Below are 21313 nucleotides of genomic sequence, written 5' to 3'. Positions count from 1 at the left end.
CCTATCCAAGGTTCCCATTACTTCACATCAAATATTCCACTAAGAAAAATATTTTTGGTGGAATATTTTGCAAATTTGGTAAATAAATAACACCAAAATGTATATTTTGTTGTTTTCTTACTGTAGCGAAAATGAACCGAACCGTGACCTCTAAACCGAGGTACGTACCGAACCGAAATTTGTGTGTACCGTTACACCCCTACTGCATACATTTACATATGCATAAAAATGTGTTTTCTTTTGTACTATTTTAATGAATTAAGTAAAGTATAACAGGATAATGCATACATTTATCATTTGTTTTCAAAACGCTTACAAAAAAGTTGGACCCCAAAAATTGACTGTGGGACCCCATTTTTATGATTTGATGGGGTCCCAGAGACCCCATCATTTTGAAAATTCCTAGCGCCAACACTGATGGGAGTATTGGTTCGTGCAAAACAGCAGCAGGTGGCTGTGGCCTGTGGGCCGCTTTTAATTAAAAGTTAAAGTACCAATGATGGTCACACACACATACACTAGGTGTGGCGAAACTATTCTCTGCATTTGACCCATCACCCTTGATCACCCCCTGAGAGGTGAGAGGAGCAGTGAGCAGCAGCGGTGGACGTGCCCGGGAATCATTTTTGGTGATTTAACCCCCAATTCCAACCCTTAATGCTGAGTGCCAAGCTGGGAGGTAATGGCTCCCATTTTTATAGTCTTTGTTGGGCAATTATTTTGACTCGGGGGCCAAATTTAGAGAAAAAAATGTGTCTGGGGGCCGGTATATCCATTTTTACGAACACTAATACAAAACCTCACAATAATGTCTGATTGAATGCTAAAAACGTAATGACAGATCGCCTTAAAAACGAAATGGAATTTCAAATTTTTTTACTGAATGAGACACCCAGAATGTACATGAAAATAAAGAATGTGGGATTTACGATATTAACTATGAACGATAAAACACTGAATATTGACAACATATGAACGTCACACCCCCTCTCCATCCACATATTTTACCATCAAGCGAAATGCAACAAACAGCAAAATATGAACGCGAAGGGTAGAAAAACACCCACCTACTATTTGATACATCTGATATATCACTAAGCTTTAGAACTTTGTTGTAAAAAATCTCCTTCCGCGTCTGTCCCTGACCCCCGCATTTCAGGCTGGCCGCTCTAAATAAACACTGTGTGGAAACGCTCCTCACCCACACTGCTTGGTGCCTCGTCTGAGCTGCTGTGACGTATATTACAATAGTAACTAGTATATCATGCAAAAGCGCAGGCAGATTCCAACCATTGAAATACTTTGTATAGTTGAAGACTTACGGTCATTAGAAAACATCACTGCACATCACAATGGCGGCTACAGTTTACATCTTAAAAATCTAAAAAGATGTCCGGTGGGCCAGATTGAAAAGCTTAAAGGGGAACATTATCACAATTTCAGAAGGGTTAAAACCATTAAAAATCAGTTCCTAGTGGCTTATTTTATTTTTCGAAGTTTTTTTCAAAATTCTACCCATCACGCAATATCCCTAAAAAAAGCTTCAAAGTGCCTGATTTTAACCATCGTTATATACACCCGTCCATTTTCCTGTGACGTCACACAGTGATGCCAATACAAACAAACATGGCGGATAAAACAGCAAGATATAGCGACATAAGCTCGGATTCAGACTCGGATTTCAGCGGCTTAAGCGATTCAACAGATTACGCATGTTTTGAAACGGATGGTTGTAGTGTGGAGGCAGGTAGTGACAACGAAATCGAAGAAGAAACTGAAGCTATTGAGCCATATCGGTTTGAACCGTATGCAAGCGAAACCGACGAAAACGACACGACAGCCAGCGACACGGGAGAAAGCGAGGACGAATTCGGCGATCGCCTTCTAACCAACGATTGGTATGTGTTTGTTTGGCATTAAAGGAAACTAACAACTATGAACTAGGTTTACAGCATATGAAATACATTTGGCAACAACATGCACTTTGAGAGTGCAGACAGCCCAGTTTTCATCAATTAATATATTCTGTAGACATACCCTCATCCGCTCTCTTTTCCTGAAAGCTGATCTGTCCAGTCCAGTTGGAAATGCATCTGCTTTGAGTGTCGCAGGATATCCACACATTCTTGCCATCTCTGTCGTAGTATAGCTTTCGTCGGTAAAGTGTGCGGAACAAACGTCCAATTTCTTGCCACTTTCGCATCTTTGGGCCACTGGTGCGACTTGAATCCGTCCCTGTTCGTGTTGTTACACCCTCCGACAACACACCGACGAGGCATGATGTCTCCAAGGTACGCAAAACAGTCGAAAAAACGGAAAATAACAGAGCTGATTTGACTCGGTGTTTGTAATGTGTTTGAGAAAATGGCGGATTGCTTCCCGATGTGACGTCACATTGTGACGTCATCGCTCCGAGATCGAATAATAGAAAGGCGTTTAATTCGCCAAAATTCACCCATTTAGAGTTCGGAAATCGGTTAAAAAAATATATGGTCTTTTTTCTGCAACATCAAGGTATATATTGACGCTTACATAGGTCTGGTGATAATGTTCCCCTTTAATTTGCCCAGGTCTGGTCTTTGGTATGACTCGGTTGGTTGAACTCACAACCTACCGATCTCAGGGCGGACACTCTAACCCAGGGGTGCTCATTACGTCGATCGCGAGCTACCTGTCAATCTCGGAGGGTGTGTCAGTCGATCACCAGCCAGCCATTAAAAAAATAGTCCTAAAAATGAGCAATCATAAATCTTCACTATGACGTCACTTTCGTCACTTGATTGACATTCACGGCACCCGAGAGTCTTCTGAGATGACGCTGGCTGCTGCCAGCTCAGTAAAATTACCGACAGGAAGGCGAGAAACACTTTATTTCAACAGACTCTGGCGCCGTACCTGTCGTCAAAACTCCAAAGACCGACTGCACAGTTGCACAATAAAAGCGCTGCTTCATCCTGCCTGCGCTACCAAAATAAGAGTCTCAGAAAGCTGGCGTGCACAAGCTAGCAAGCTACGGAGTTTGCCAACAATGTATTTCTTGTAAAGTGTATACAAAGGAGTACGGAAGCTGGATAAATAAGATGCCAAAAACCAACCACTTTCATGTGGTATTAGACAGAAAGGAGGACTTTTTTTCTCCTCCATTCGAAAATGCGGACCGTATCAGCACCACTGTCTGATTCCTATCAATGCAAGTCATCAGAATCAGGTAATACACCAACTTATATTCTTGTCTTCATGAAAGAAAGGAATCTATATGTGTTAATTATGCTTGTATTATCTCTAAACACTTTTAACTTATTAACAATATTAACTATGTGTTAAACATGCTTGTATTATCTTTAAACACCTTTAACTTGTTAACAATATTAACTATGTGTTAAACATTCTTGTATTATCATTAAACACCTTTAACTTATTAACAATATTAACTATATGTGTTAAACATGCTTGTATTATCATTAAACACCTTTAACTTGTTAACAATATTAACTATATGTGTTAAACATGCTTGCGTTATCTTTAAACACCTTTAACGTATTAATAATATTAACTATATGTGTTAAACATGCTTGTATTATCATTAAACACCTTTAACTTATTAACAATATTAACTATATGTGTTAAACATGTTTGCATTATCTTTAAACACCTTTAACTTATTAACAATATTAACTATATGTGTTAAACATACTTGTATTTTCATTAAACACCTTTAATTTATTAACAATATTAACTATATGTGTTAAACATGCTTGTATTATCATTAAACACCTTTAACTTGTTAACAAAAACATATGTTTAATAAATAAGTAAATATAAATTATATATATGAATGAGGTAGATCCCCACGACTTGATCAATTGAAAAGTAGCTCACCTGCAGAAAAAGTGTGAGCACCCCTGCTCTAACCACTAGGCCACTGAGTAATACTAATCAAATATCATCCCGGGGGCCATAGATCATTCATTCTGGCCACGGGCCTCGACACTACTGCAATAGAGCCTCAATGCGGAGTTACATTAAATAAAACAAACATCTTCTCAAGGCTTTGTATTGCCTTTCAAGTGGATGCGCCCACCTCGAAGGCGACAGAACCAAACAAAAAGCATGTCGGCGTTACCTCGTGCAGACAGCTTCTTGGTGTTGATGATCTTTGCGGCGTATTCCTGTCCCGACGACTTCTTGACACATCTGCGCACCACTGAAAAAGCTCCCCTGAGAAGAAGAGAAGAGGACAGTCAAATCACTTCTAGGTTACGTGCCTTCTGTACAGAACGCATGCGTTTCCGTAGCAACCGGGTTTTTGGCACCCGTCTGCTGACACACCGACACAGAGGAAGGGTACCTAAGTGGGCTGAGAACCGCATAACAAAAATGCAACTATCCTGTGTCTTATCTCAGTGTTTTTCAACCTTTTTTGAGCAAAGGCACATTTTTTTCCATTAAAAAAATCCGGAGGCACACCACCAGCAGAAATCGTTAAAAAATCTGAACTCGATATTGACAATAAAAAGTCGATGTTGCAATTGTTGGATATTAATTTAAACCATAACTAACCATGCATCACTATAGCTCTTGTCTCAAAGTAGGTGTACTGTCACCACCTGTCACATCACGCCATGACTTGTTTGGAGTTTTTTGCTGTCTCCCTGTGTGTAGTGTTTTAGTTCTTGTCTTGCGCTCCTATTTTGGTGGCTTTTCCGGTTTTGTTGGTATTTTCCTGTAGCAGTTTCATGCCTTCCTTAAGCACTATTCCCCGCACCGTGTTGTTTTAGCAATCAAGGCTATTTAAGTTGTCGCTATCCTTTGCGGGGACATTGTTGATTGTCATGTCATGTTCAGATGTACTTTGTGGACGCCGTCTGCTCCACACGCTGTAAGTCTTTGCTGTCGTCCAGCATTCTGTTTTTGTTCAGTTTTAGTTTCGTTTTGCATAGCCTTCCCTAAGCTTCAATGCCTTTTTCTTAGGGGTACTCACTTTTTGTTTATTTTTGGTTTAATTATTAGATGCCTTTTGACCTGCACGCTGTCATCTGCATATTGCATACTTGCCAACCCTCCCGGATTTTCCGGGAGACTCCCGAAATTCAGCGCCTCTCCCGAAAACCTCCCGGGACAAATTTTCTCCCAAAAATCTCCCGAAATTCAGGTGGACTCAGGTCCTCACGGGTTTATTGTTAGGCAGTTTTATTAACGTCCTCCCAGCGCGGCAACAACACACAACAACAGCAGTCACGTTTTTGTATACCGTAAAGCAGTTCGTCTGCCTTAAACAGCAATGTTGTGACACTCTTAAACAGGACAATACTGCCATCTAGTGCATTTGATGAAAGCACTTTTGTTCGTGCCACACATCAATGCATCGTCAGAGAGGCTGTTCAGCATGGTTAGAAAAATAGTGACAGAATAGAACAAGGATGGACAATTCAACCCTTAACTCAACAATGAGTAGATGAGTGTTATGTGTGTGTATATGTGTAAATAAATGAACACTGAAATTCAAGTATTTATTTTATATATATATATATATATATATATATATATATATATAATAAAATAGATATATATACGTATATATATATATATATATATATATATATATATATACACACATATAATAAAATAAATATATTTATATATATATATATATATATATATATATATATATATATATATATATATATATATAATAAAATAAATATATATATATAGCTAGAATTCACTGAACATCAAGTATTTCATATATAGATATATATATATCTATATATGAAATACATGACTTGGTGAATTCTAGCTGTAAATATACTCCTCCCCTTTTAGCCACGCCCCCATCCCCGTTCCCAGCCACGCATGTTTTGAGGCATGTTAAAAAAAATAATGCACTTTGTGACTTCAATAATAAATATGGCAGTGCCATGTTGGCATTTTTTTCCATAACTTGAGTTGATTTATTTTGGAAAACCTTGTTACATTGTTTAATGCATCCAGCGGGGCATCACAACAAAATTAGGCATAATAATGTGTTAATTCCACGACTGTGTGTATTGGTATCGGTAATTAAGAGTTTGACAATATCGGAATATCGGATATCGGCAAAAAAGCCATTATCGGACATCTCTACTATCAGGCATTCTTGCTTTGTTGGAAAATGACCCCGAGTAGTGGTTCACAATTATTTTCTATCACGCCCCCCAACCCAGGGGACAACATTTTTTTCCACGCACCCCCTGAAGTTAATGTTTCTTTTTTTATCTGTATGTGTCAAGATAGTTATTTACTAACACTAATAATGCTATTACGTTATTGCCTCTCACGCGCACGTTCCCCTGACACCTACCCGGGGGGCCCGACCCACCATTTGAGAAGCACAAAAGCGGCAGAAAATGGATGGCCTGGTTGGAACTTGACCAATTGTTTCAGGGGGCCGGATTTTTACTTACTCATATGTACGTGTCACGATATACGCCATCCCACCAAAACATTTCAGTTGACCCAAACCATTCTATACTGAACTGCACTTCTTGGTGGAAACGCGTACTAATATCCGCTTAGGTCATAAAAATATTGCGCCGGGTGGCCATGGACTTGGGTCTAATCTTTGATAGACACGCACTACAACGCTCCAAAGGGAATTACATTTTGCCCCACTGCCACAATCCCATGCAGTCTTTATTGACACACATCGCCCTGGTCGGACCGCTGCAGAGGCCTTAGTGCAGGGCTTTTCAACTGCTGGCCCGGGGGCCAAATCCCGCCTGGGAATGACACCCTACCAGCCACTGACTTTGGGAGACAATTTTGCAGAATATTCCTAGAAACACGTGAGTGCTCCTGTTGTATAGAGGAACTTGGGCCATTTTAAACAAATTAGCAAATCGTTGCATTGACATTTTAAGAACACTGTGGCCCAAACCCGTGACTTACAGAACTGAGGCGTTCCTCAAGGCTCACCATTAAGTCCTCTCCTTTTTCGTGTTTTTTCGTGTTTTTTTCCGTTTTTTTTCGTTTTTTTTCGTTTGTTTTTTTTTTGTTTGTTTTTTTCGTGTGTTTTTCGTTTTTTTCGTGTTTTTTTGCTCCTGTTGTATAGAGGAACTTGGGCCATTTTAAACAAATTAGCAAATCGTTGCATTGACATTTTAAGAACACTGTGGCCCCAACCCGTGATTTACAGAACTGAGGCGTTCCTCAAGGCTCACCTTTAAGTCCTATCGTTTTTCGTGGTTTTTTCGTGGTTTTTTTTCGTTTTTTTTTTTTTTCGTGTGTTTTTCGTTTTTTTCGTGTTTTTTTGCTCCTGTTGTATAGAGGAACTTGGGCCATTTTAAACAAATTAGCAAATCGTTGCATTGACATTTTAAGAACACTGTGGCCCAAACCCATGATTTACAGAACTGAGGCGTTCCTCAAGGCTCACCTTTAAGTCCTCTCCTTTTTCGTGTTTTTTTTTTCGTTTTTTTTTTTCCGTGTGTTTTTCGTTTTTTTTTGCACCTGTTGTATAGAGGAACTTGGGCCATTTTAAACAGATTAGCAAATCATTGCATTGACATTTTAAGAACACTGTGGCCCAAACCCGTGATTTACAGAACTGAGGCGTTCCTCAAGGCTCACCTTTAAGTCCTCTCCTTTTTCGTGTTTTTTTTTTCGTTTTTTTCGTTTATTTATTTTTTTCGTTTTTTTTTTTCGTTTTTTTCGTGTTTTTTTGCTCCTGTTGTATAGAGGAACTTGGGCCATTTTAAACAAATTAGCAAATCGTTGCATTGACATTTTAAGAACACTGTGGCCCTAACCCGTGATTTACAGAACTGAGGCGTTCCTCAAGGCTCACCTTTAAGTCCTCTCCTTTTTCGTGGTTTTTTTCCGTTTTTTTTTTTCCGTGTGTTTTTCGTTTTTTTTTGCACCTGTTGTATAGAGGAACTTGGGCCATTTTAAACAGATTAGCAAATCATTGCATTGACATTTTAAGAACACTGTGGCCCAAACCCGTGATTTACAGAACTGAGGCGTTCCTCAAGGCTCACCTTTAAGTCCTCTCCTTTTTCGTGTTTTTTTTTTCCGTTTTTTTCGTTTATTTATTTTTTTCGGTTTTTTTTTCGTGTGTTTTTCGTTTTTTTCGTGTTTTTTTGCTCCTGTTGTATAGAGGAACTTGGGCCATTTTAAACAAATTAGCAAATCGTTGCATTGACATTTTAAGAACACTGTGGCCCTAACCCGTGATTTACAGAACTGAGGCGTTCCTCAAGGCTCACCTGTAAGTCCTCTCCTTTTATGTGTTTTTTTCCGCAGTGTGACTGGTGTAACTAAGGTGTTGCTGTAGCTTGTTTACTGCACGTGCAGTCGTTTTTTTCAACGTATTCAGTTATACTAGTGGTGTTTCTCAAGGTTCCATTTTAGGTCCGCTTATTTTTCCCCCAATCATTTGGGCAATTCGAGTGGTGGCCTGCGAGTTCAGTTAAAAAAAAAAATTGTGAGAGACTTGTATTTTTGCAGCAGATTCCTAAAAACACTACAGTGCTGTCATATAGAGATGATCTTTGAGTTGAGTTGAGTTTGTGTTTATTTGGAACATGCATGCATGCAACATGATACATCACAAGTTCCAGTTTCTTTATTCAACATCTTCAAAAATTAGTAGGAAGAAGTGAACTTTTGTTCACTTCCTGTTCTCAATTCCGGCCCCACTATGGACGGGACTCTCACTATTATGTTAGATCCACTATGGACGGGACTCTCACTATTATGTTAGATCCACTATGGACTGGACTCTCACTATTATGTTAGATCCACTATGGACTGGACTCTCACTATTATGTTAGATCCACTATGGACTGGACTCTCACTACTATGTTAGATCCACTATGGACTGGACTCTCACTATTATGTTAGATCCACTATGGACTGGACTCTCACTATTATGTTAGATCCACTATGGACTGGACTCTCACTATTATGTTAGATCCACTATAGACGGGACTCTCACTATTATGTTAGATCCACTATGGACTGGACTCTCATACTATTATGTCAGATCCACTATGGACTGGACTCTCACACTATTATGTTAGATCCACTATGGACTGGACTCTCACAATATTATGTTAGATCCACTATGGACTGGACTCTCACTACTATGTTAGATCCACTATGGACTGGACTCTCACTATTATGTTAGATCCACTATGGACTGGACTCTCACTATTATGTTAGATCCACTATGGACTGGACTCTCACACTATTATGTTGGATCCACTATGGACTGGACTCTCACTATTATGTTAGATCCACTATGGACTGGACTCTCACTATTATGTTAGATCCACTATGGACTCTCACACTATTATGTTAGATCCACTATGGACTGGACTCTCACACTATTATGTTAGATCCACTATGGACTGGACTCTCACACTATTATGTTAGATCCACTATGGACGGGACTCTCACACTATTATGTTAGATCCACTATGGACTGGACTCTCACACTATTATGTTAGATCCACTATGGACTGGACTCTCACTATTATGTTAGATCCACTATGGACTGGACTCTCACTATTATGTTAGATCCACTATGGACTGGACTCTCACACTATTATGTTAGATCCACTATGGACGGGACTCTCACTATTATGTTAGATCCACTATGGACTGGACTCTCACACTATTATGTTAGATCCACTATGGACTGGACTCTCACTATTATGTTAGATCCACTATGGACTGGACTCTAACTATTATGTTAGATCCACTATGGACTGGACTCTCACTATTATGTTAGATCCACTATGGACTGGACTCTCACTATTATGTTAGATCCACTATGGACTGGACTCTCACTATTATGTTAGATCCACTATGGACTGGACTCTCACACTATTATGTTAGATCCACTATGGACTGGACTCTCACTATTATGTTAGATCCACTATGGACTGGACTCTCACTATTATGTTAGATCCACTATGGACTCTCACACTATTATGTTAGATCCACTATGGACTGGACTCTCACTATTATGTTAGATCCACTATGGACTGGACTCTCACTATTATGTTAGATCCACTATGGACTGGACTCTCACTATTATGTTAGATCCACTATGGACTGGACTCTCACTATTATGTTAGATCCACTATGGACTGGACTCTCACTATTATGTTAGATCCACTATGGACTCTCACACTATTATGTTAGATCCACTATGGACTGGACTCTCACACTATTATGTTAGATCCACTATGGACTGGACTCTCACACTATTATGTTAGATCCACTATGGACGGGACTCTCACACTATTATGTTAGATCCACTATGGACTGGACTCTCACACTATTATGTTAGATCCACTATGGACTGGACTCTCACTATTATGTTAGATCCACTATGGACTGGACTCTCACTATTATGTTAGATCCACTATGGACTGGACTCTCACACTATTATGTTAGATCCACTATGGACTGGACTCTCACACTATTATGTTAGATCCACTATGGACGGGACTCTCACACTATTATGTTAGATCCACTATGGACTGGACTCTCACACTATTATGTTAGATCCACTATGGACTGGACTCTCACTATTATGTTAGATCCACTATGGACTGGACTCTCACTATTATGTTAGATCCACTATGGACTGGACTCTCACACTATTATGTTAGATCCACTATGGACTGGACTCTCACACTATTATGTTAGATCCACTATGGACGGGACTCTCACTATTATGTTAGATCCACTATGGACTGGACTCTCACACTATTATGTTAGATCCACTATGGACTGGACTCTCACTATTATGTTAGATCCACTATGGACTGGACTCTCACTATTATGTTAGATCCACTATGGACTGGACTCTCACACTATTATGTTAGATCCACTATGGACTGGACTCTCACTATTATGTTAGATCCACTATGGACTGGACTCTCACTATTATGTTAGATGCACTATGGACTGGACTCTCACACTATTATGTTAGATCCACTATGGACTGGACTCTCACAATATTATGTTAGATCCACTATGGACTGGACTCTCACAATATTATGTTAGATCCACTATGGACTGGACTCTCACACTATTATGTTAGATCCACTATGGACTGGACTCTCACACTATTATGTTAGATCCACTATGGACTGGACTCTCAGACAATTATGTTAGATCCACTATGGACTGGACTCTCACAATATTATGTTAGATCCACTCGACGTCCATTGCACCGGTCGCCCTGGAGTTTTTCCTTGCCCTGATGTGGGATCTGAATCGAGGATGTCCTTGTGGCTTGTGCAGCCCTTTGAGACACTTGTGATTTAGGGCTATATAAGTAAACATTGATTGATTGAGTATACTCCATAACTAATAACATTAAAAATAAATAATTAGTGAAGTAAGTGATATTTCATATGTGAGATGAATAGGATTATCTAGAAAATGAATGGATAGTTGAAATAAATTCAGAATGTTTATCATGGTTCTTCTGCTTTGCACTTTGTATAAACACTATAAGTTTGAAGAGTTTCTTGAAGTGGATCATATTAGTACATTGTTTGATTTCTTTGCTTGATCCATTCCATCATTTAATTCCACATACTGATATACTGCAGGTTTTAAGTGTTGTACGTGCGTACAAATGTTTTAAATTACATTTTTCTCCTATATTTCTCCTCTTTAAGTAGCTTTATTGCAAAATGTCTTTAAAAACAGCAAAATGCTCCTGTAACTCTGGCAAAAAAAAGGCCAAAATCAAAAGTCTACTATAGAGGACGCTGGTTCTCCGGAATATACAAAATAAGACCAACCCCGGATTTCCACAAGATGTTAAAACGGCAACGGAATGTTTATTTCCGATTTTATTCAAGTCAATGTGTACGTTACCGCCGCCATGCCGGTGCCGTTCCGCATCCTTGCGCTAAATATAGGCAGACCTTCTATATTTGCTAGTCGCCACAACAAATCCGTTCAATTTAGCTCAAATCAAACACAAATTTATCTAGTTTTTTTTTCAAAATAAAATACTCCCGTTCAATGTCCTAATGGACCTGAAGTCAACTTGTCAAAGGGTTTCAGACTAGAGATGTCCGATGATATCGGACTGCCGATATTATCGGCCGATAAATGCTTTAAAATGTAATATCGGAAATGATCGGTATCGGTTTCAAAAAGTAAAATGTATGACTTTTTAAAACGCCGCTGTGTACACGGACGTAGGGAGAAGTACAGAGCGCCAATAAACCTTAAAGGCACTGCCTTTGCGTACCGGCCCAATCACGTAATATCTACGGCTTTTCACACACACACACACAAGTGAATGCAGGAATACTTGGTCAACAGCCATACAGGTCACACTGAGGATGGCCGTATAAACAACTTAAAAACTGTTACAAGTATGCGCCACACTGTGAACCCACACCAAACAAGAATGACAAACACATTTCGGGAGAACATGCGCACCGTAACACAACATAAACACAACAGAACAAATACCCAGAACCCCTCGCAGCACTAACTCTTCCAGGACGCTACAATATACACCCCCCACTACCCCCCGCCCCCCCAACCCCGCCCACCTCAACCTCCTCATGCTCTCTCAGGGAGAGCATGTCCCAAATTCCAAGCTGCTGTTTTGAGGCAAGTTAAAAAAAATAAAGCACTTTGTGACTTCAATAATAAATATGGCAGTGCCATGTTGGCATTTTTTCCCCATAACTTGAGTTGATTTATTTTGGAAAACCTTGTTACATTGTTTAACGCATCCAGCGGGGCATCACAACAAAATTAGGCATAATAATGTGTTAATTCCACGACTGTATATATCGGTATCGGTTGATATCGGAATCGGTAATTAAGAGTTGGACAATATCGGAATATCGGCAAAAAAGCCATTATCGGACATCTCTAATTCAGACGTAATCTCACCACGTTGACACAAATGGATTCTGGAGGTCCAAAATTAACGAAATAATAGGCAGGCATATCCCGGGCAGCTATATGGGGATGTGGGGGCCGGTGCCAAATATAAGCTGATACGGATGGTGGAAAAGGAGGTGAGCGTCTGGTGTGTAAAAGTCAGCGCTATATCGCTGCACGACGCAGCGGCAACAGAGCTGTGGATGGCAGCGCCTAGCCGTGGCGGTGCCATTCCGCGTCCGGTGGAAATCCGGGGTGATTGTGAATGGAGAAGTGCACCTCTCTCCTCACCCATCCTTAGCTCTGTGGAAATGTGGCCCCCAAAACAAGTGAGTCGAATATCCCCGCCTTAGAGCAACAGGCGGCCCCCCCCCCCCCGACTCCGAGACAGGAGCACGTCATCTACACGAGGCCGGCGGCCCGTCGCCGCACTCAGCTTCCCACCAGCAGCACTCTACTATCGCTTTCAATTATTTAGCGGCAAATGAGAGGCGACGGGTGACAGAGGCCCGCGTTAAGATGACTTGACTTTAATGACCGTCGGCGGAAAGACGCATCCATTTTCAACCGCTTGTCCCTTTACAGGTAGCAGGGGGGGTTGCTGGAGCCTATTTCAGCTGCATTCGGGCGGAAGGTGGGGTACACCCTACCTCAGCGCAGGGCCAACACAGATAGACAACATTCACACATTAGGGTCAATTTAGTGTTGCCAATCAATGTTGCATGTTTTTGGAGGTGGGAGGAAGCCGGAGTACCCGGAGGAGAACATGCAAACTCCACACAGAAAGACCCCGAGGATTGAACCCGGAGGCACATGCACTAACCCCTGTTCCACCGTGCTGCCCTGGTAAGATGCATTAAGGACAAATAAAATAAAAAATAAAAAGGAGCAAGTGGTCAGCCTTGAGGAGAATGAGCAGGAATAGGATGATTACTGTCAATAAGTTATACATCAATATTTGTAAAGACCACGCTTGCATGGCTGATGCTGCGTTTTGAGCTAAAATACGTCACATGATGGTTCTGATGTCGTCATCAGAATACCGAGAAAACACGTCATCGCCTCTTAGGTTAGGCTAAAATGTTGGATTACGAGAGAGAGAAAAAAAAAGAAAAAAAAGAACCACAATGCGGGTGGCAGAGGGGCGGACGGCGGCAGCTGGCGTGCGGCGCAAACGTGAATAAAAGCAGCCCCGGACTGCATGACTTCCTCATTAGGTGATCCAGGGCTATGTAACGTTACTCAACACGGGAGCACAAATCATCTGCAGCTGCTCGAAAAGAGGAGGAGGAGGGAGGAGGAGGCGGCGGAAAAAAAAGGCAGCAGGTCGGCCTTAGGACGGAGGAGCCAGTGCGGAGCTGTCAATGAGCCGAGGGCCGGGGAAATGTCACCAGGTCTCCGGAGGGCCCGGCTGACGGGCTCCGCTAGGGAGGATGTTGACGCCCACGTGTGCCGCCGTGACACCATTCGGGGGTTTTTGTTTCAAAAAAAAAAAATTGGCTAACTCGGCTACAAAGAGCGGGGTAGCTCGGTGCCGAGTGGCCGAGCGAGAGTGCGCGCTCGCCCGCTAGCTGTTAGCTGCCATTAGCGCTATCTGACACATTAGCGGCGGGAGCTACCTCCGGTTAGCATTCGCCCACTAGCCGGCCAGTGGGAGACAAACACGGTATTAATGTGTGCGTGTGTGCCGCTTACTTCCCGAGCTCCTCGTACAGCTGGTACTCGTCAGTGAACCGGGTGGACGTAACGGTGGTCGCCATGGTTAGGACAACGACGACGACGGTGGTGGTGGTGGTGGTAGTAGTGCTGGTAGTGGTGGTGGCCGCAGCGGCTGGCTCTCGTTCGGGGTGTCCGAGAGAAGGGAAGCCGAGCCTCCGACACAGCAAGCAGCGAAGTGACAGGCAGCCAAGTCTGAAGGAGAGGAGAGCCGCGCACACGGAAAGGGAGGGGCCGGCCTGGAGGAGGAGGAGGAGGAGTGACGACGATGATGGTGGCGGACGCGTGTGAGTGTAGTAAAAGGGGGAGGAGTTATCGCGAGACTTGGCTCGGAGTTGACGTGAAGTCACAGACACCAGCGCCGCTTTATTGCGTAATGGCAGCACATTAGGAGATGGGATTCATGGCTCTTTGAAGGGAGTCGGATCTTCTGGAGCCGTTCCTTTTAAAAAGACTGGCTCATTATTAAAGTTTGGGGTTTTTTCAGCTTTTTTTTGCCGTTATACAGTCGGGATGAGTTTGGTAAGTATAAAAAATTAACCTGAAATTTTTGAATGAAAGAAACTGCTGTTCTAAATGTGTCCACTGGACGTCGCAATAGCAATTTTTTGTATATTTGTAGACGATGCTACATATGTACAAAATAAACCACATGATTTTAGTAGTCAGTCGAGGATAATTATCAAACTACATAAATAACATACTGTCATTTGATTTTTATATCTTTATTTTTATCTAGATGGATTGAAAATGAACACCAATGAGTTGACTGATGAACATTATCACATTATTTATTCAGAAAGTATGAATAACGACAAAGTATATACTCATACTTGCCAACCTTGAGACCTCCGATTTCGGGAGGTGGGGGGTGGGGGTGGGGGGGGGGGGGGTGTTAGGGCGGGGGCGGGGCGTGGTTAAGAGGGGAGGAGTATATTTACAGCTAGAATTCACCAAGTCAATTATTTTATGTATATATATATATATATATATATATATATATATATATATATATATATATATATATATATATATATACATATATACATATATATATGAAATACTTGACTTTCAGTGAATTCTAGCTATAAATATATATTTATTTTATTATATACAGGTAAAAGCCAGTAAATTAGAATATTTGGAAAAACTTGATTTATTTCAGTAATTGCATTCAAAAGGTGTAACTTGTACATTATATTTATTCATTGCACACAGACTGATGCATTCAAATGTTTATTTCATTTAATTTTGATGATTTGAAGTGGCAACAAATGAAAATCCAAAATTCCGTGTGTCACAAAATTAGAATATTACTTAAGGCTAATACAAAAAAGGGATTTTTAGAAATATTGGCCAACTGAAAAGTATGAAAATGAAAAATATGAGCATGTACAATACTCAATACTTGGTTGGAGCTCCTTTTGCCTCAATCACTGCGTTAATGCGGCGTGGCATGGAGTCGATGAGTTTCTGGCACTGCTCAGGTGTTATGAGAGCCCAGGTTGCTCTGATAGTGGCCTTCAACTCTTCTGCGTTTTTGGGTCTGGCATTCTGCATCTTCCTTTTCACAATACCCCACAGATTTTCTATGGGGCTAAGGTCAGGGGAGTTGGCGGGCCAATTTAGAACAGAAATACCATGGTCCGTAAACCAGGCACGGGTAGATTTTGCGCTGTGTGCAGGCGCCAAGTCCTGTTGGAACTTGAAATCTCCATCTCCATAGAGCAGGTCAGCAGCAGGAAGCATGAAGTGCTCTAAAACTTGCTGGTAGACGGCTGCGTTGACCCTGGATCTCAGGAAACAGAGTGGACCGACACCAGCAGATGACATGGCACCCCAAACCATCACTGATGGTGGGAACTTTACACTAGACTTCAGGCAACGTAGATCCTGTGCCTCTCCTGTCTTCCTCCAGACTCTGGGACCTCGATTTCCAAAGGAAATGCAAACCAAACCAACCCAAACTTGAATTTCAGTGTTCATTTATTTACACATATACACACACATAACACTCATCTACTCATTGTTGAGTTAAGGGTTGAATTGTCCATCCTTGTTCTATTCTCTGTCACTATTTTTCGAACCATGCTGAACACCCTCTCTGATGATGCATTGCTGTGTGAAATGCACTAGATGGCAGTATTGTCCTGTTTAAGAGTGTCACAACATTGCTGTTTACGGCAGACGAACTGCTTTACGGTAGAGGAAAACACGTCACTCAGGTCCGCATGGAGCTGGAGGGGGCGTGGCCTCCAGCTCCGCCTGAATTTCGGGAGATTTTCGGGAGAAAATTTGTCCCGGGAGGTTTTCGGGAGAGGCGCTGAATTTCGGGAGTCTCCCGGAAAATCCGGGAGGGTTGGCAAGTATGTATATACTAGGGGTGTGGGAAAAAATCGATTCGAATTCAAATCGCGATTCTCACATTGTGCGATTCAGTATCGATTCTCATTTTTAAAAAATCGATTTTTTTTTTTTATTTGTATTTTTTTATTTAAAAAAAATAATAATTTAATTAATCAATCCAACAAAACAATACACAGCAATACCACAACAATGCAATCCAATTCCAAAACCAAACCCGACACAGCAACACTCAGAACTGCAATAAACAGAGCAATTGAGAGGAGACCCAAACACCACACAGAACAAACCAAAAGTAGTGAAACAAAAATGAATATTATCAACAACAGTATCAATAGTTACAATTTCAACATAGCAGTGATTAAAAATCCCTCATTGACATTATCATTAGACATTTATAAAAAAATAAAAAAGGACAATAGTGTCACAGTGGCTTACACTTGCATCGCATCCCATAAGCTTGACAACACACTGTGTCCAATATTTTCACAAATATAAAATAAGTCATATTTTTGGTTCATTTAATAGTTAAAACAAATGTACATTATTGCAATCAGTTGATAAAACATTGTCCTTTACAATTATAAAAGCTTTTTACAAAAATCTACTACTCTGCTTGCATGTCAGCAGACTGGGGTAGATCCTGCTGAAATCCTATGTATTCAATGAATAGAGAATCCTTTTGAATCGGGAAAATATCGTTTTTTAATCGGGAATTGTGTTGAATTGAAAAAAATCGATGTTGAATCGAATCGTGACCCCAAGAATCGATATTGAATCGAATCGTGGGACACCCAAAGATTCGCAGCCCTAATAAATAACATACTGTCATTTGATTTTGATGTAATTTTTTTATCTTGATATATTAAAAATGAACACCAATGAGTTGACTGATGAACATTATCACATCATTTATTCAGAAAGTATGAATAACGACAAATAAAGTATATATACTATTAACCGTAACATGTAATTATAAAAAAAAACAAAAAAACAACAACATTATGACTTGTACAATTTCAGAATGTGCTTGTTCTATTTTTAGACAAATAAAACAATCTGAAGTTGTCTTTATTTTTAAGTTATTGTGCCGTGATTTTACAAGTCGTAGATTTTTCTCCTATTTTGAATTTTCCCTCACCTAAAGAACTTTGTAGTATTTTAATAATACAGATAACAATACACAAAAAGTAAGCATTCATTAATTGTATATATGTATATAAGTGTAAATAAAATTTGAATACAAACTAGAATTTGCAATTCATTTGAACTAGAATTTCCTGGAAATTTAGAAAATGGATGGATGTATGGATTTGGGGATTTTGGGAAAACCGGGAAGTTTTGAAAATATTGATTCTAGCACAATTGTCCTCAATAGTTGGTGCTGGAAATTTTGGGATCGGTTGAAAAATGTTGACGTAGTAACCGTTTGAATTGAGGATTTCGGATTTCCCAGAATTTGGGAAAACTGGGAATTTGTACGGAAGAAAAAGGAAGATTTGTTGTCCCGACTAAAATAATTTGTTTAAAGGTGGAATGGAACGGTTGAAAAATTATACTGTGAAAACTTTCCAGGAAGAGGTAAAAAAAATAGGGAATTGGAAAACCGGTAATTCCTGGATTTTTTTTTTAACTTTGAAAATAGTTGGATTGTCCAAGGTGAGACGAGTGTGTGAATGGTGGAACAGTTTGAATCGGTTGAGAAATGTGGAATATGCAGTCCATTGTATATCTTCCCATTCATTCTCAATGGGGCGAAAACTCTGGGAATTCTGGAAAAGGGAAAACATGTTTTGCATTTGATATATTAGAAGAGTAGTGTGGATGGATGGTGGAAAGGACAAATTCCAGTTAAAAATGGCTTAACATTTTGAGAGTTTGGGGCATTGTAGAAATATGAATACTTCTATTCATTGGAACTGGAATTTCCTGGAAAGTTGGGAATTTCGGGAACACCGGGAAGTTTTGAAAATATTGATACTAGCACAATCGTCCTTGATGGTATGAATGAGTTGGTGTTAGAATTTTTGGAATCGGTTGAAAAATGTTGACGTAGTAACCGTTTGTATTGAGGATGGGTATTTCGGAATTCCCAGAATTTTGGGAAAACCGTGAATTTGTACAAAAAAAAGGGACGATTTGTTGTCCAAACTAAGCGGTTGAAAAATGAAGACTTCCCAGGAAGAGGTAAAAACTAGGGCTTTGGAAAACCGGTAATTTTGGGAATTCCTGGAATTTTTTTGGGAAGTTTGAAAATAGTTGGATTGTCCAAGGTGAGTGGAGTGTGTGGATGGTTTAAATCGGTTGAGAAATGTGGAATATGCAGTCGATTGTATATTTTCCCATTCTTCGTCAATGGGGAGAAAACTCCGGGATTTTACGGGAAAACCGGGAATTTGGGTAAATGTTTTGCGTTGGATATATCAGAAGAGTAGTGTAGGTGGATGGTTGAAAGGACAAATTCGAGTTTAAAAATGGTGCAACATTTTTAGAATTTGGGGCATTCTAGAAATATGAATAACTGGAAATTCCTGGAAATTTCGGAAAACCCGGGAAGTTTTGAAAATATTGATACTAGCACAATAGTCCTCGATGGTATGAATGAGTTGGTGTTAGAATTTTTGGAATCGGTTGAAAAATGTTGATGCAGTAACAGTTTGAATTGAGGATGGGTACCGTATTTCGGAATTCCCAAAATTTTGGGAAAACCGGGAATTTGCACGAAAAAAAGGAAAAAACGAAAACAAGGAAGAATGTTTTGAAGGTGCAATGGTCAAAAACGGTTGAAAAATGTAGACTGTGAAAACTTTCCAGAAAGAGGTAAAAAATAGGGCTTTGGAAAATCGGTAATTCTGTGAATTCCTGGAAAAAAAAAATTTAAGTTGGAAAACAGTTGGATTGTCCAAGGTGAGTGGAGTGTGTGGATGGTTTAAATCGGTTGAGAAATGTGGAATATGCATTCAATTGTAGGGCATTCTAGAAATATAAATACTTCCATTCATTTGAACTGGAAATTCCTGGAAATTTTGGAATTTCGGAAAAACTGGGAAGTTGTGAAAATATTGATACTAGCACAATTGACCTCGACGGTATGAATGAGTTGGTGTTAAGAATTTTTGGAATCGGTTGAAAAATGTTGACGTAGTAACCGTTTGAATTGAGGATGGGTATTTCGGAATTCCCAGAATTTTGGGAAAACTGGGAATTTGTATGAAAAAAAGGAAAAACCAAAAAAAGGAAGGTGGAATGGTCAAGAAACTGTTGAAAAATGTAGACTGTGAAAACTTTCCAAGAAGAGGTAAAAAAAAATAGGGCTTTGGAAAACCGGTAATTCTGTGAATTCCTGGAATTTTTTTTTGAAGTTGGAAAATAGTTGGATTGTCCAAGGTGAGATGGATTTGAATCGGTTGAGAAATGTGGGAATTGTGCAAGTTTGAAAATTGGCCCTATACATTTTCAATGGGGAAAAATGTCTCGGAAAACCGGGGATTCTGGGTAACCCGGGATATCAAAAACATTTTTTGAGGGTGAGATCATACTTGAACGGTTCCTATTGGATGAAAACTGTGGGCTTTTACTGTCTGGAGCCGCAAAAAATTAAAAGTCTTGTATACTGTAAGTGTTATAATGAAGGCAACACATGATGTAAGTGTCTGTATTAGCTATATTAGCCTACTATCAAAATGACTTTAAAAGTATTACATAAGTGTTTTAATGATGGCAACACATGATGTAAGTGTCTGTATTAGCTATATTAGCCTACTATCAAAATGACTTTAAAAGTATTACATAAGTGTTTTAATGATGGCAACACATGATGTAAGTGTCTATATTAGCTATATTAGCCTACTATCAAAATGACTTTAAAAGTCTTATATAAGTGTTATAATGAAGGCAACACATGATGTAAGTGTCTGTATTAGCTATATTAGCCTACTATCAAAATGACTTTAAAAGTATTATACAAATGTTTTAATGATGGCAACACATGATGTAAGTGTCTATATTAGCTGTATTAGCCTACTATCAAAATGACTTTAAAAGTCTTATATAAGTGTTTTAATGATGGCGACTTGTCCAGGGTGTACCCCGCCTTCCGCCCGATTGTAGCTGAGATAGGCTCCAGCGCCCCCCCGCGACCCCAAAGGGAATAAGCGGTAGAAAATGGATGGATGGATGATGGCAACACATGATGTAAGTGTCTATATTAGCTGTATTAGCCTACTATCAAAATGACATTAAAAGTATTATATAAGTGTTTTAATGATGGCAACACATGATGTAAGTGTCTATATTAGCCTACTATTAAAATTA

The 21313-nt window shown here is 39.9% G+C and overlaps 1 protein-coding gene across 10 annotated transcripts in view; it reads right to left on the bottom strand.

The window, feature by feature from the left end:
- The window catches only part of LOC133577958 (calcium/calmodulin-dependent protein kinase type II subunit gamma-like), a 197705-nt gene extending 182869 nt beyond the window's left edge, over positions 1–14836 (bottom strand). For all 10 annotated transcript variants that reach the window (XM_061932144.2, XM_061932148.2, XM_061932150.2 and 7 more), the window contains exons 1-2: positions 14615–14836; positions 4124–4218 (exon numbers count right to left, since the gene is read on the bottom strand). In XM_061932144.2, coding sequence (XP_061788128.1) covers positions 4124–4218; positions 14615–14679 — 160 coding nt within the window. In that variant the 5' untranslated portion in view covers positions 14680–14836. The remainder of the gene's footprint in view (positions 1–4123; positions 4219–14614) is intronic.
- Between the last annotated feature and the right edge of the window lie 6477 nt (positions 14837–21313).

Source organism: Nerophis lumbriciformis, linkage group LG39, assembly GCF_033978685.3.
Source record: "Nerophis lumbriciformis linkage group LG39, RoL_Nlum_v2.1, whole genome shotgun sequence".
NCBI lineage: Eukaryota > Metazoa > Chordata > Actinopteri > Syngnathiformes > Syngnathidae > Nerophis > Nerophis lumbriciformis.
Note: the sequence above shows the minus strand (reverse complement) of the source record. Positions and strands in the feature narration are given on the sequence as shown.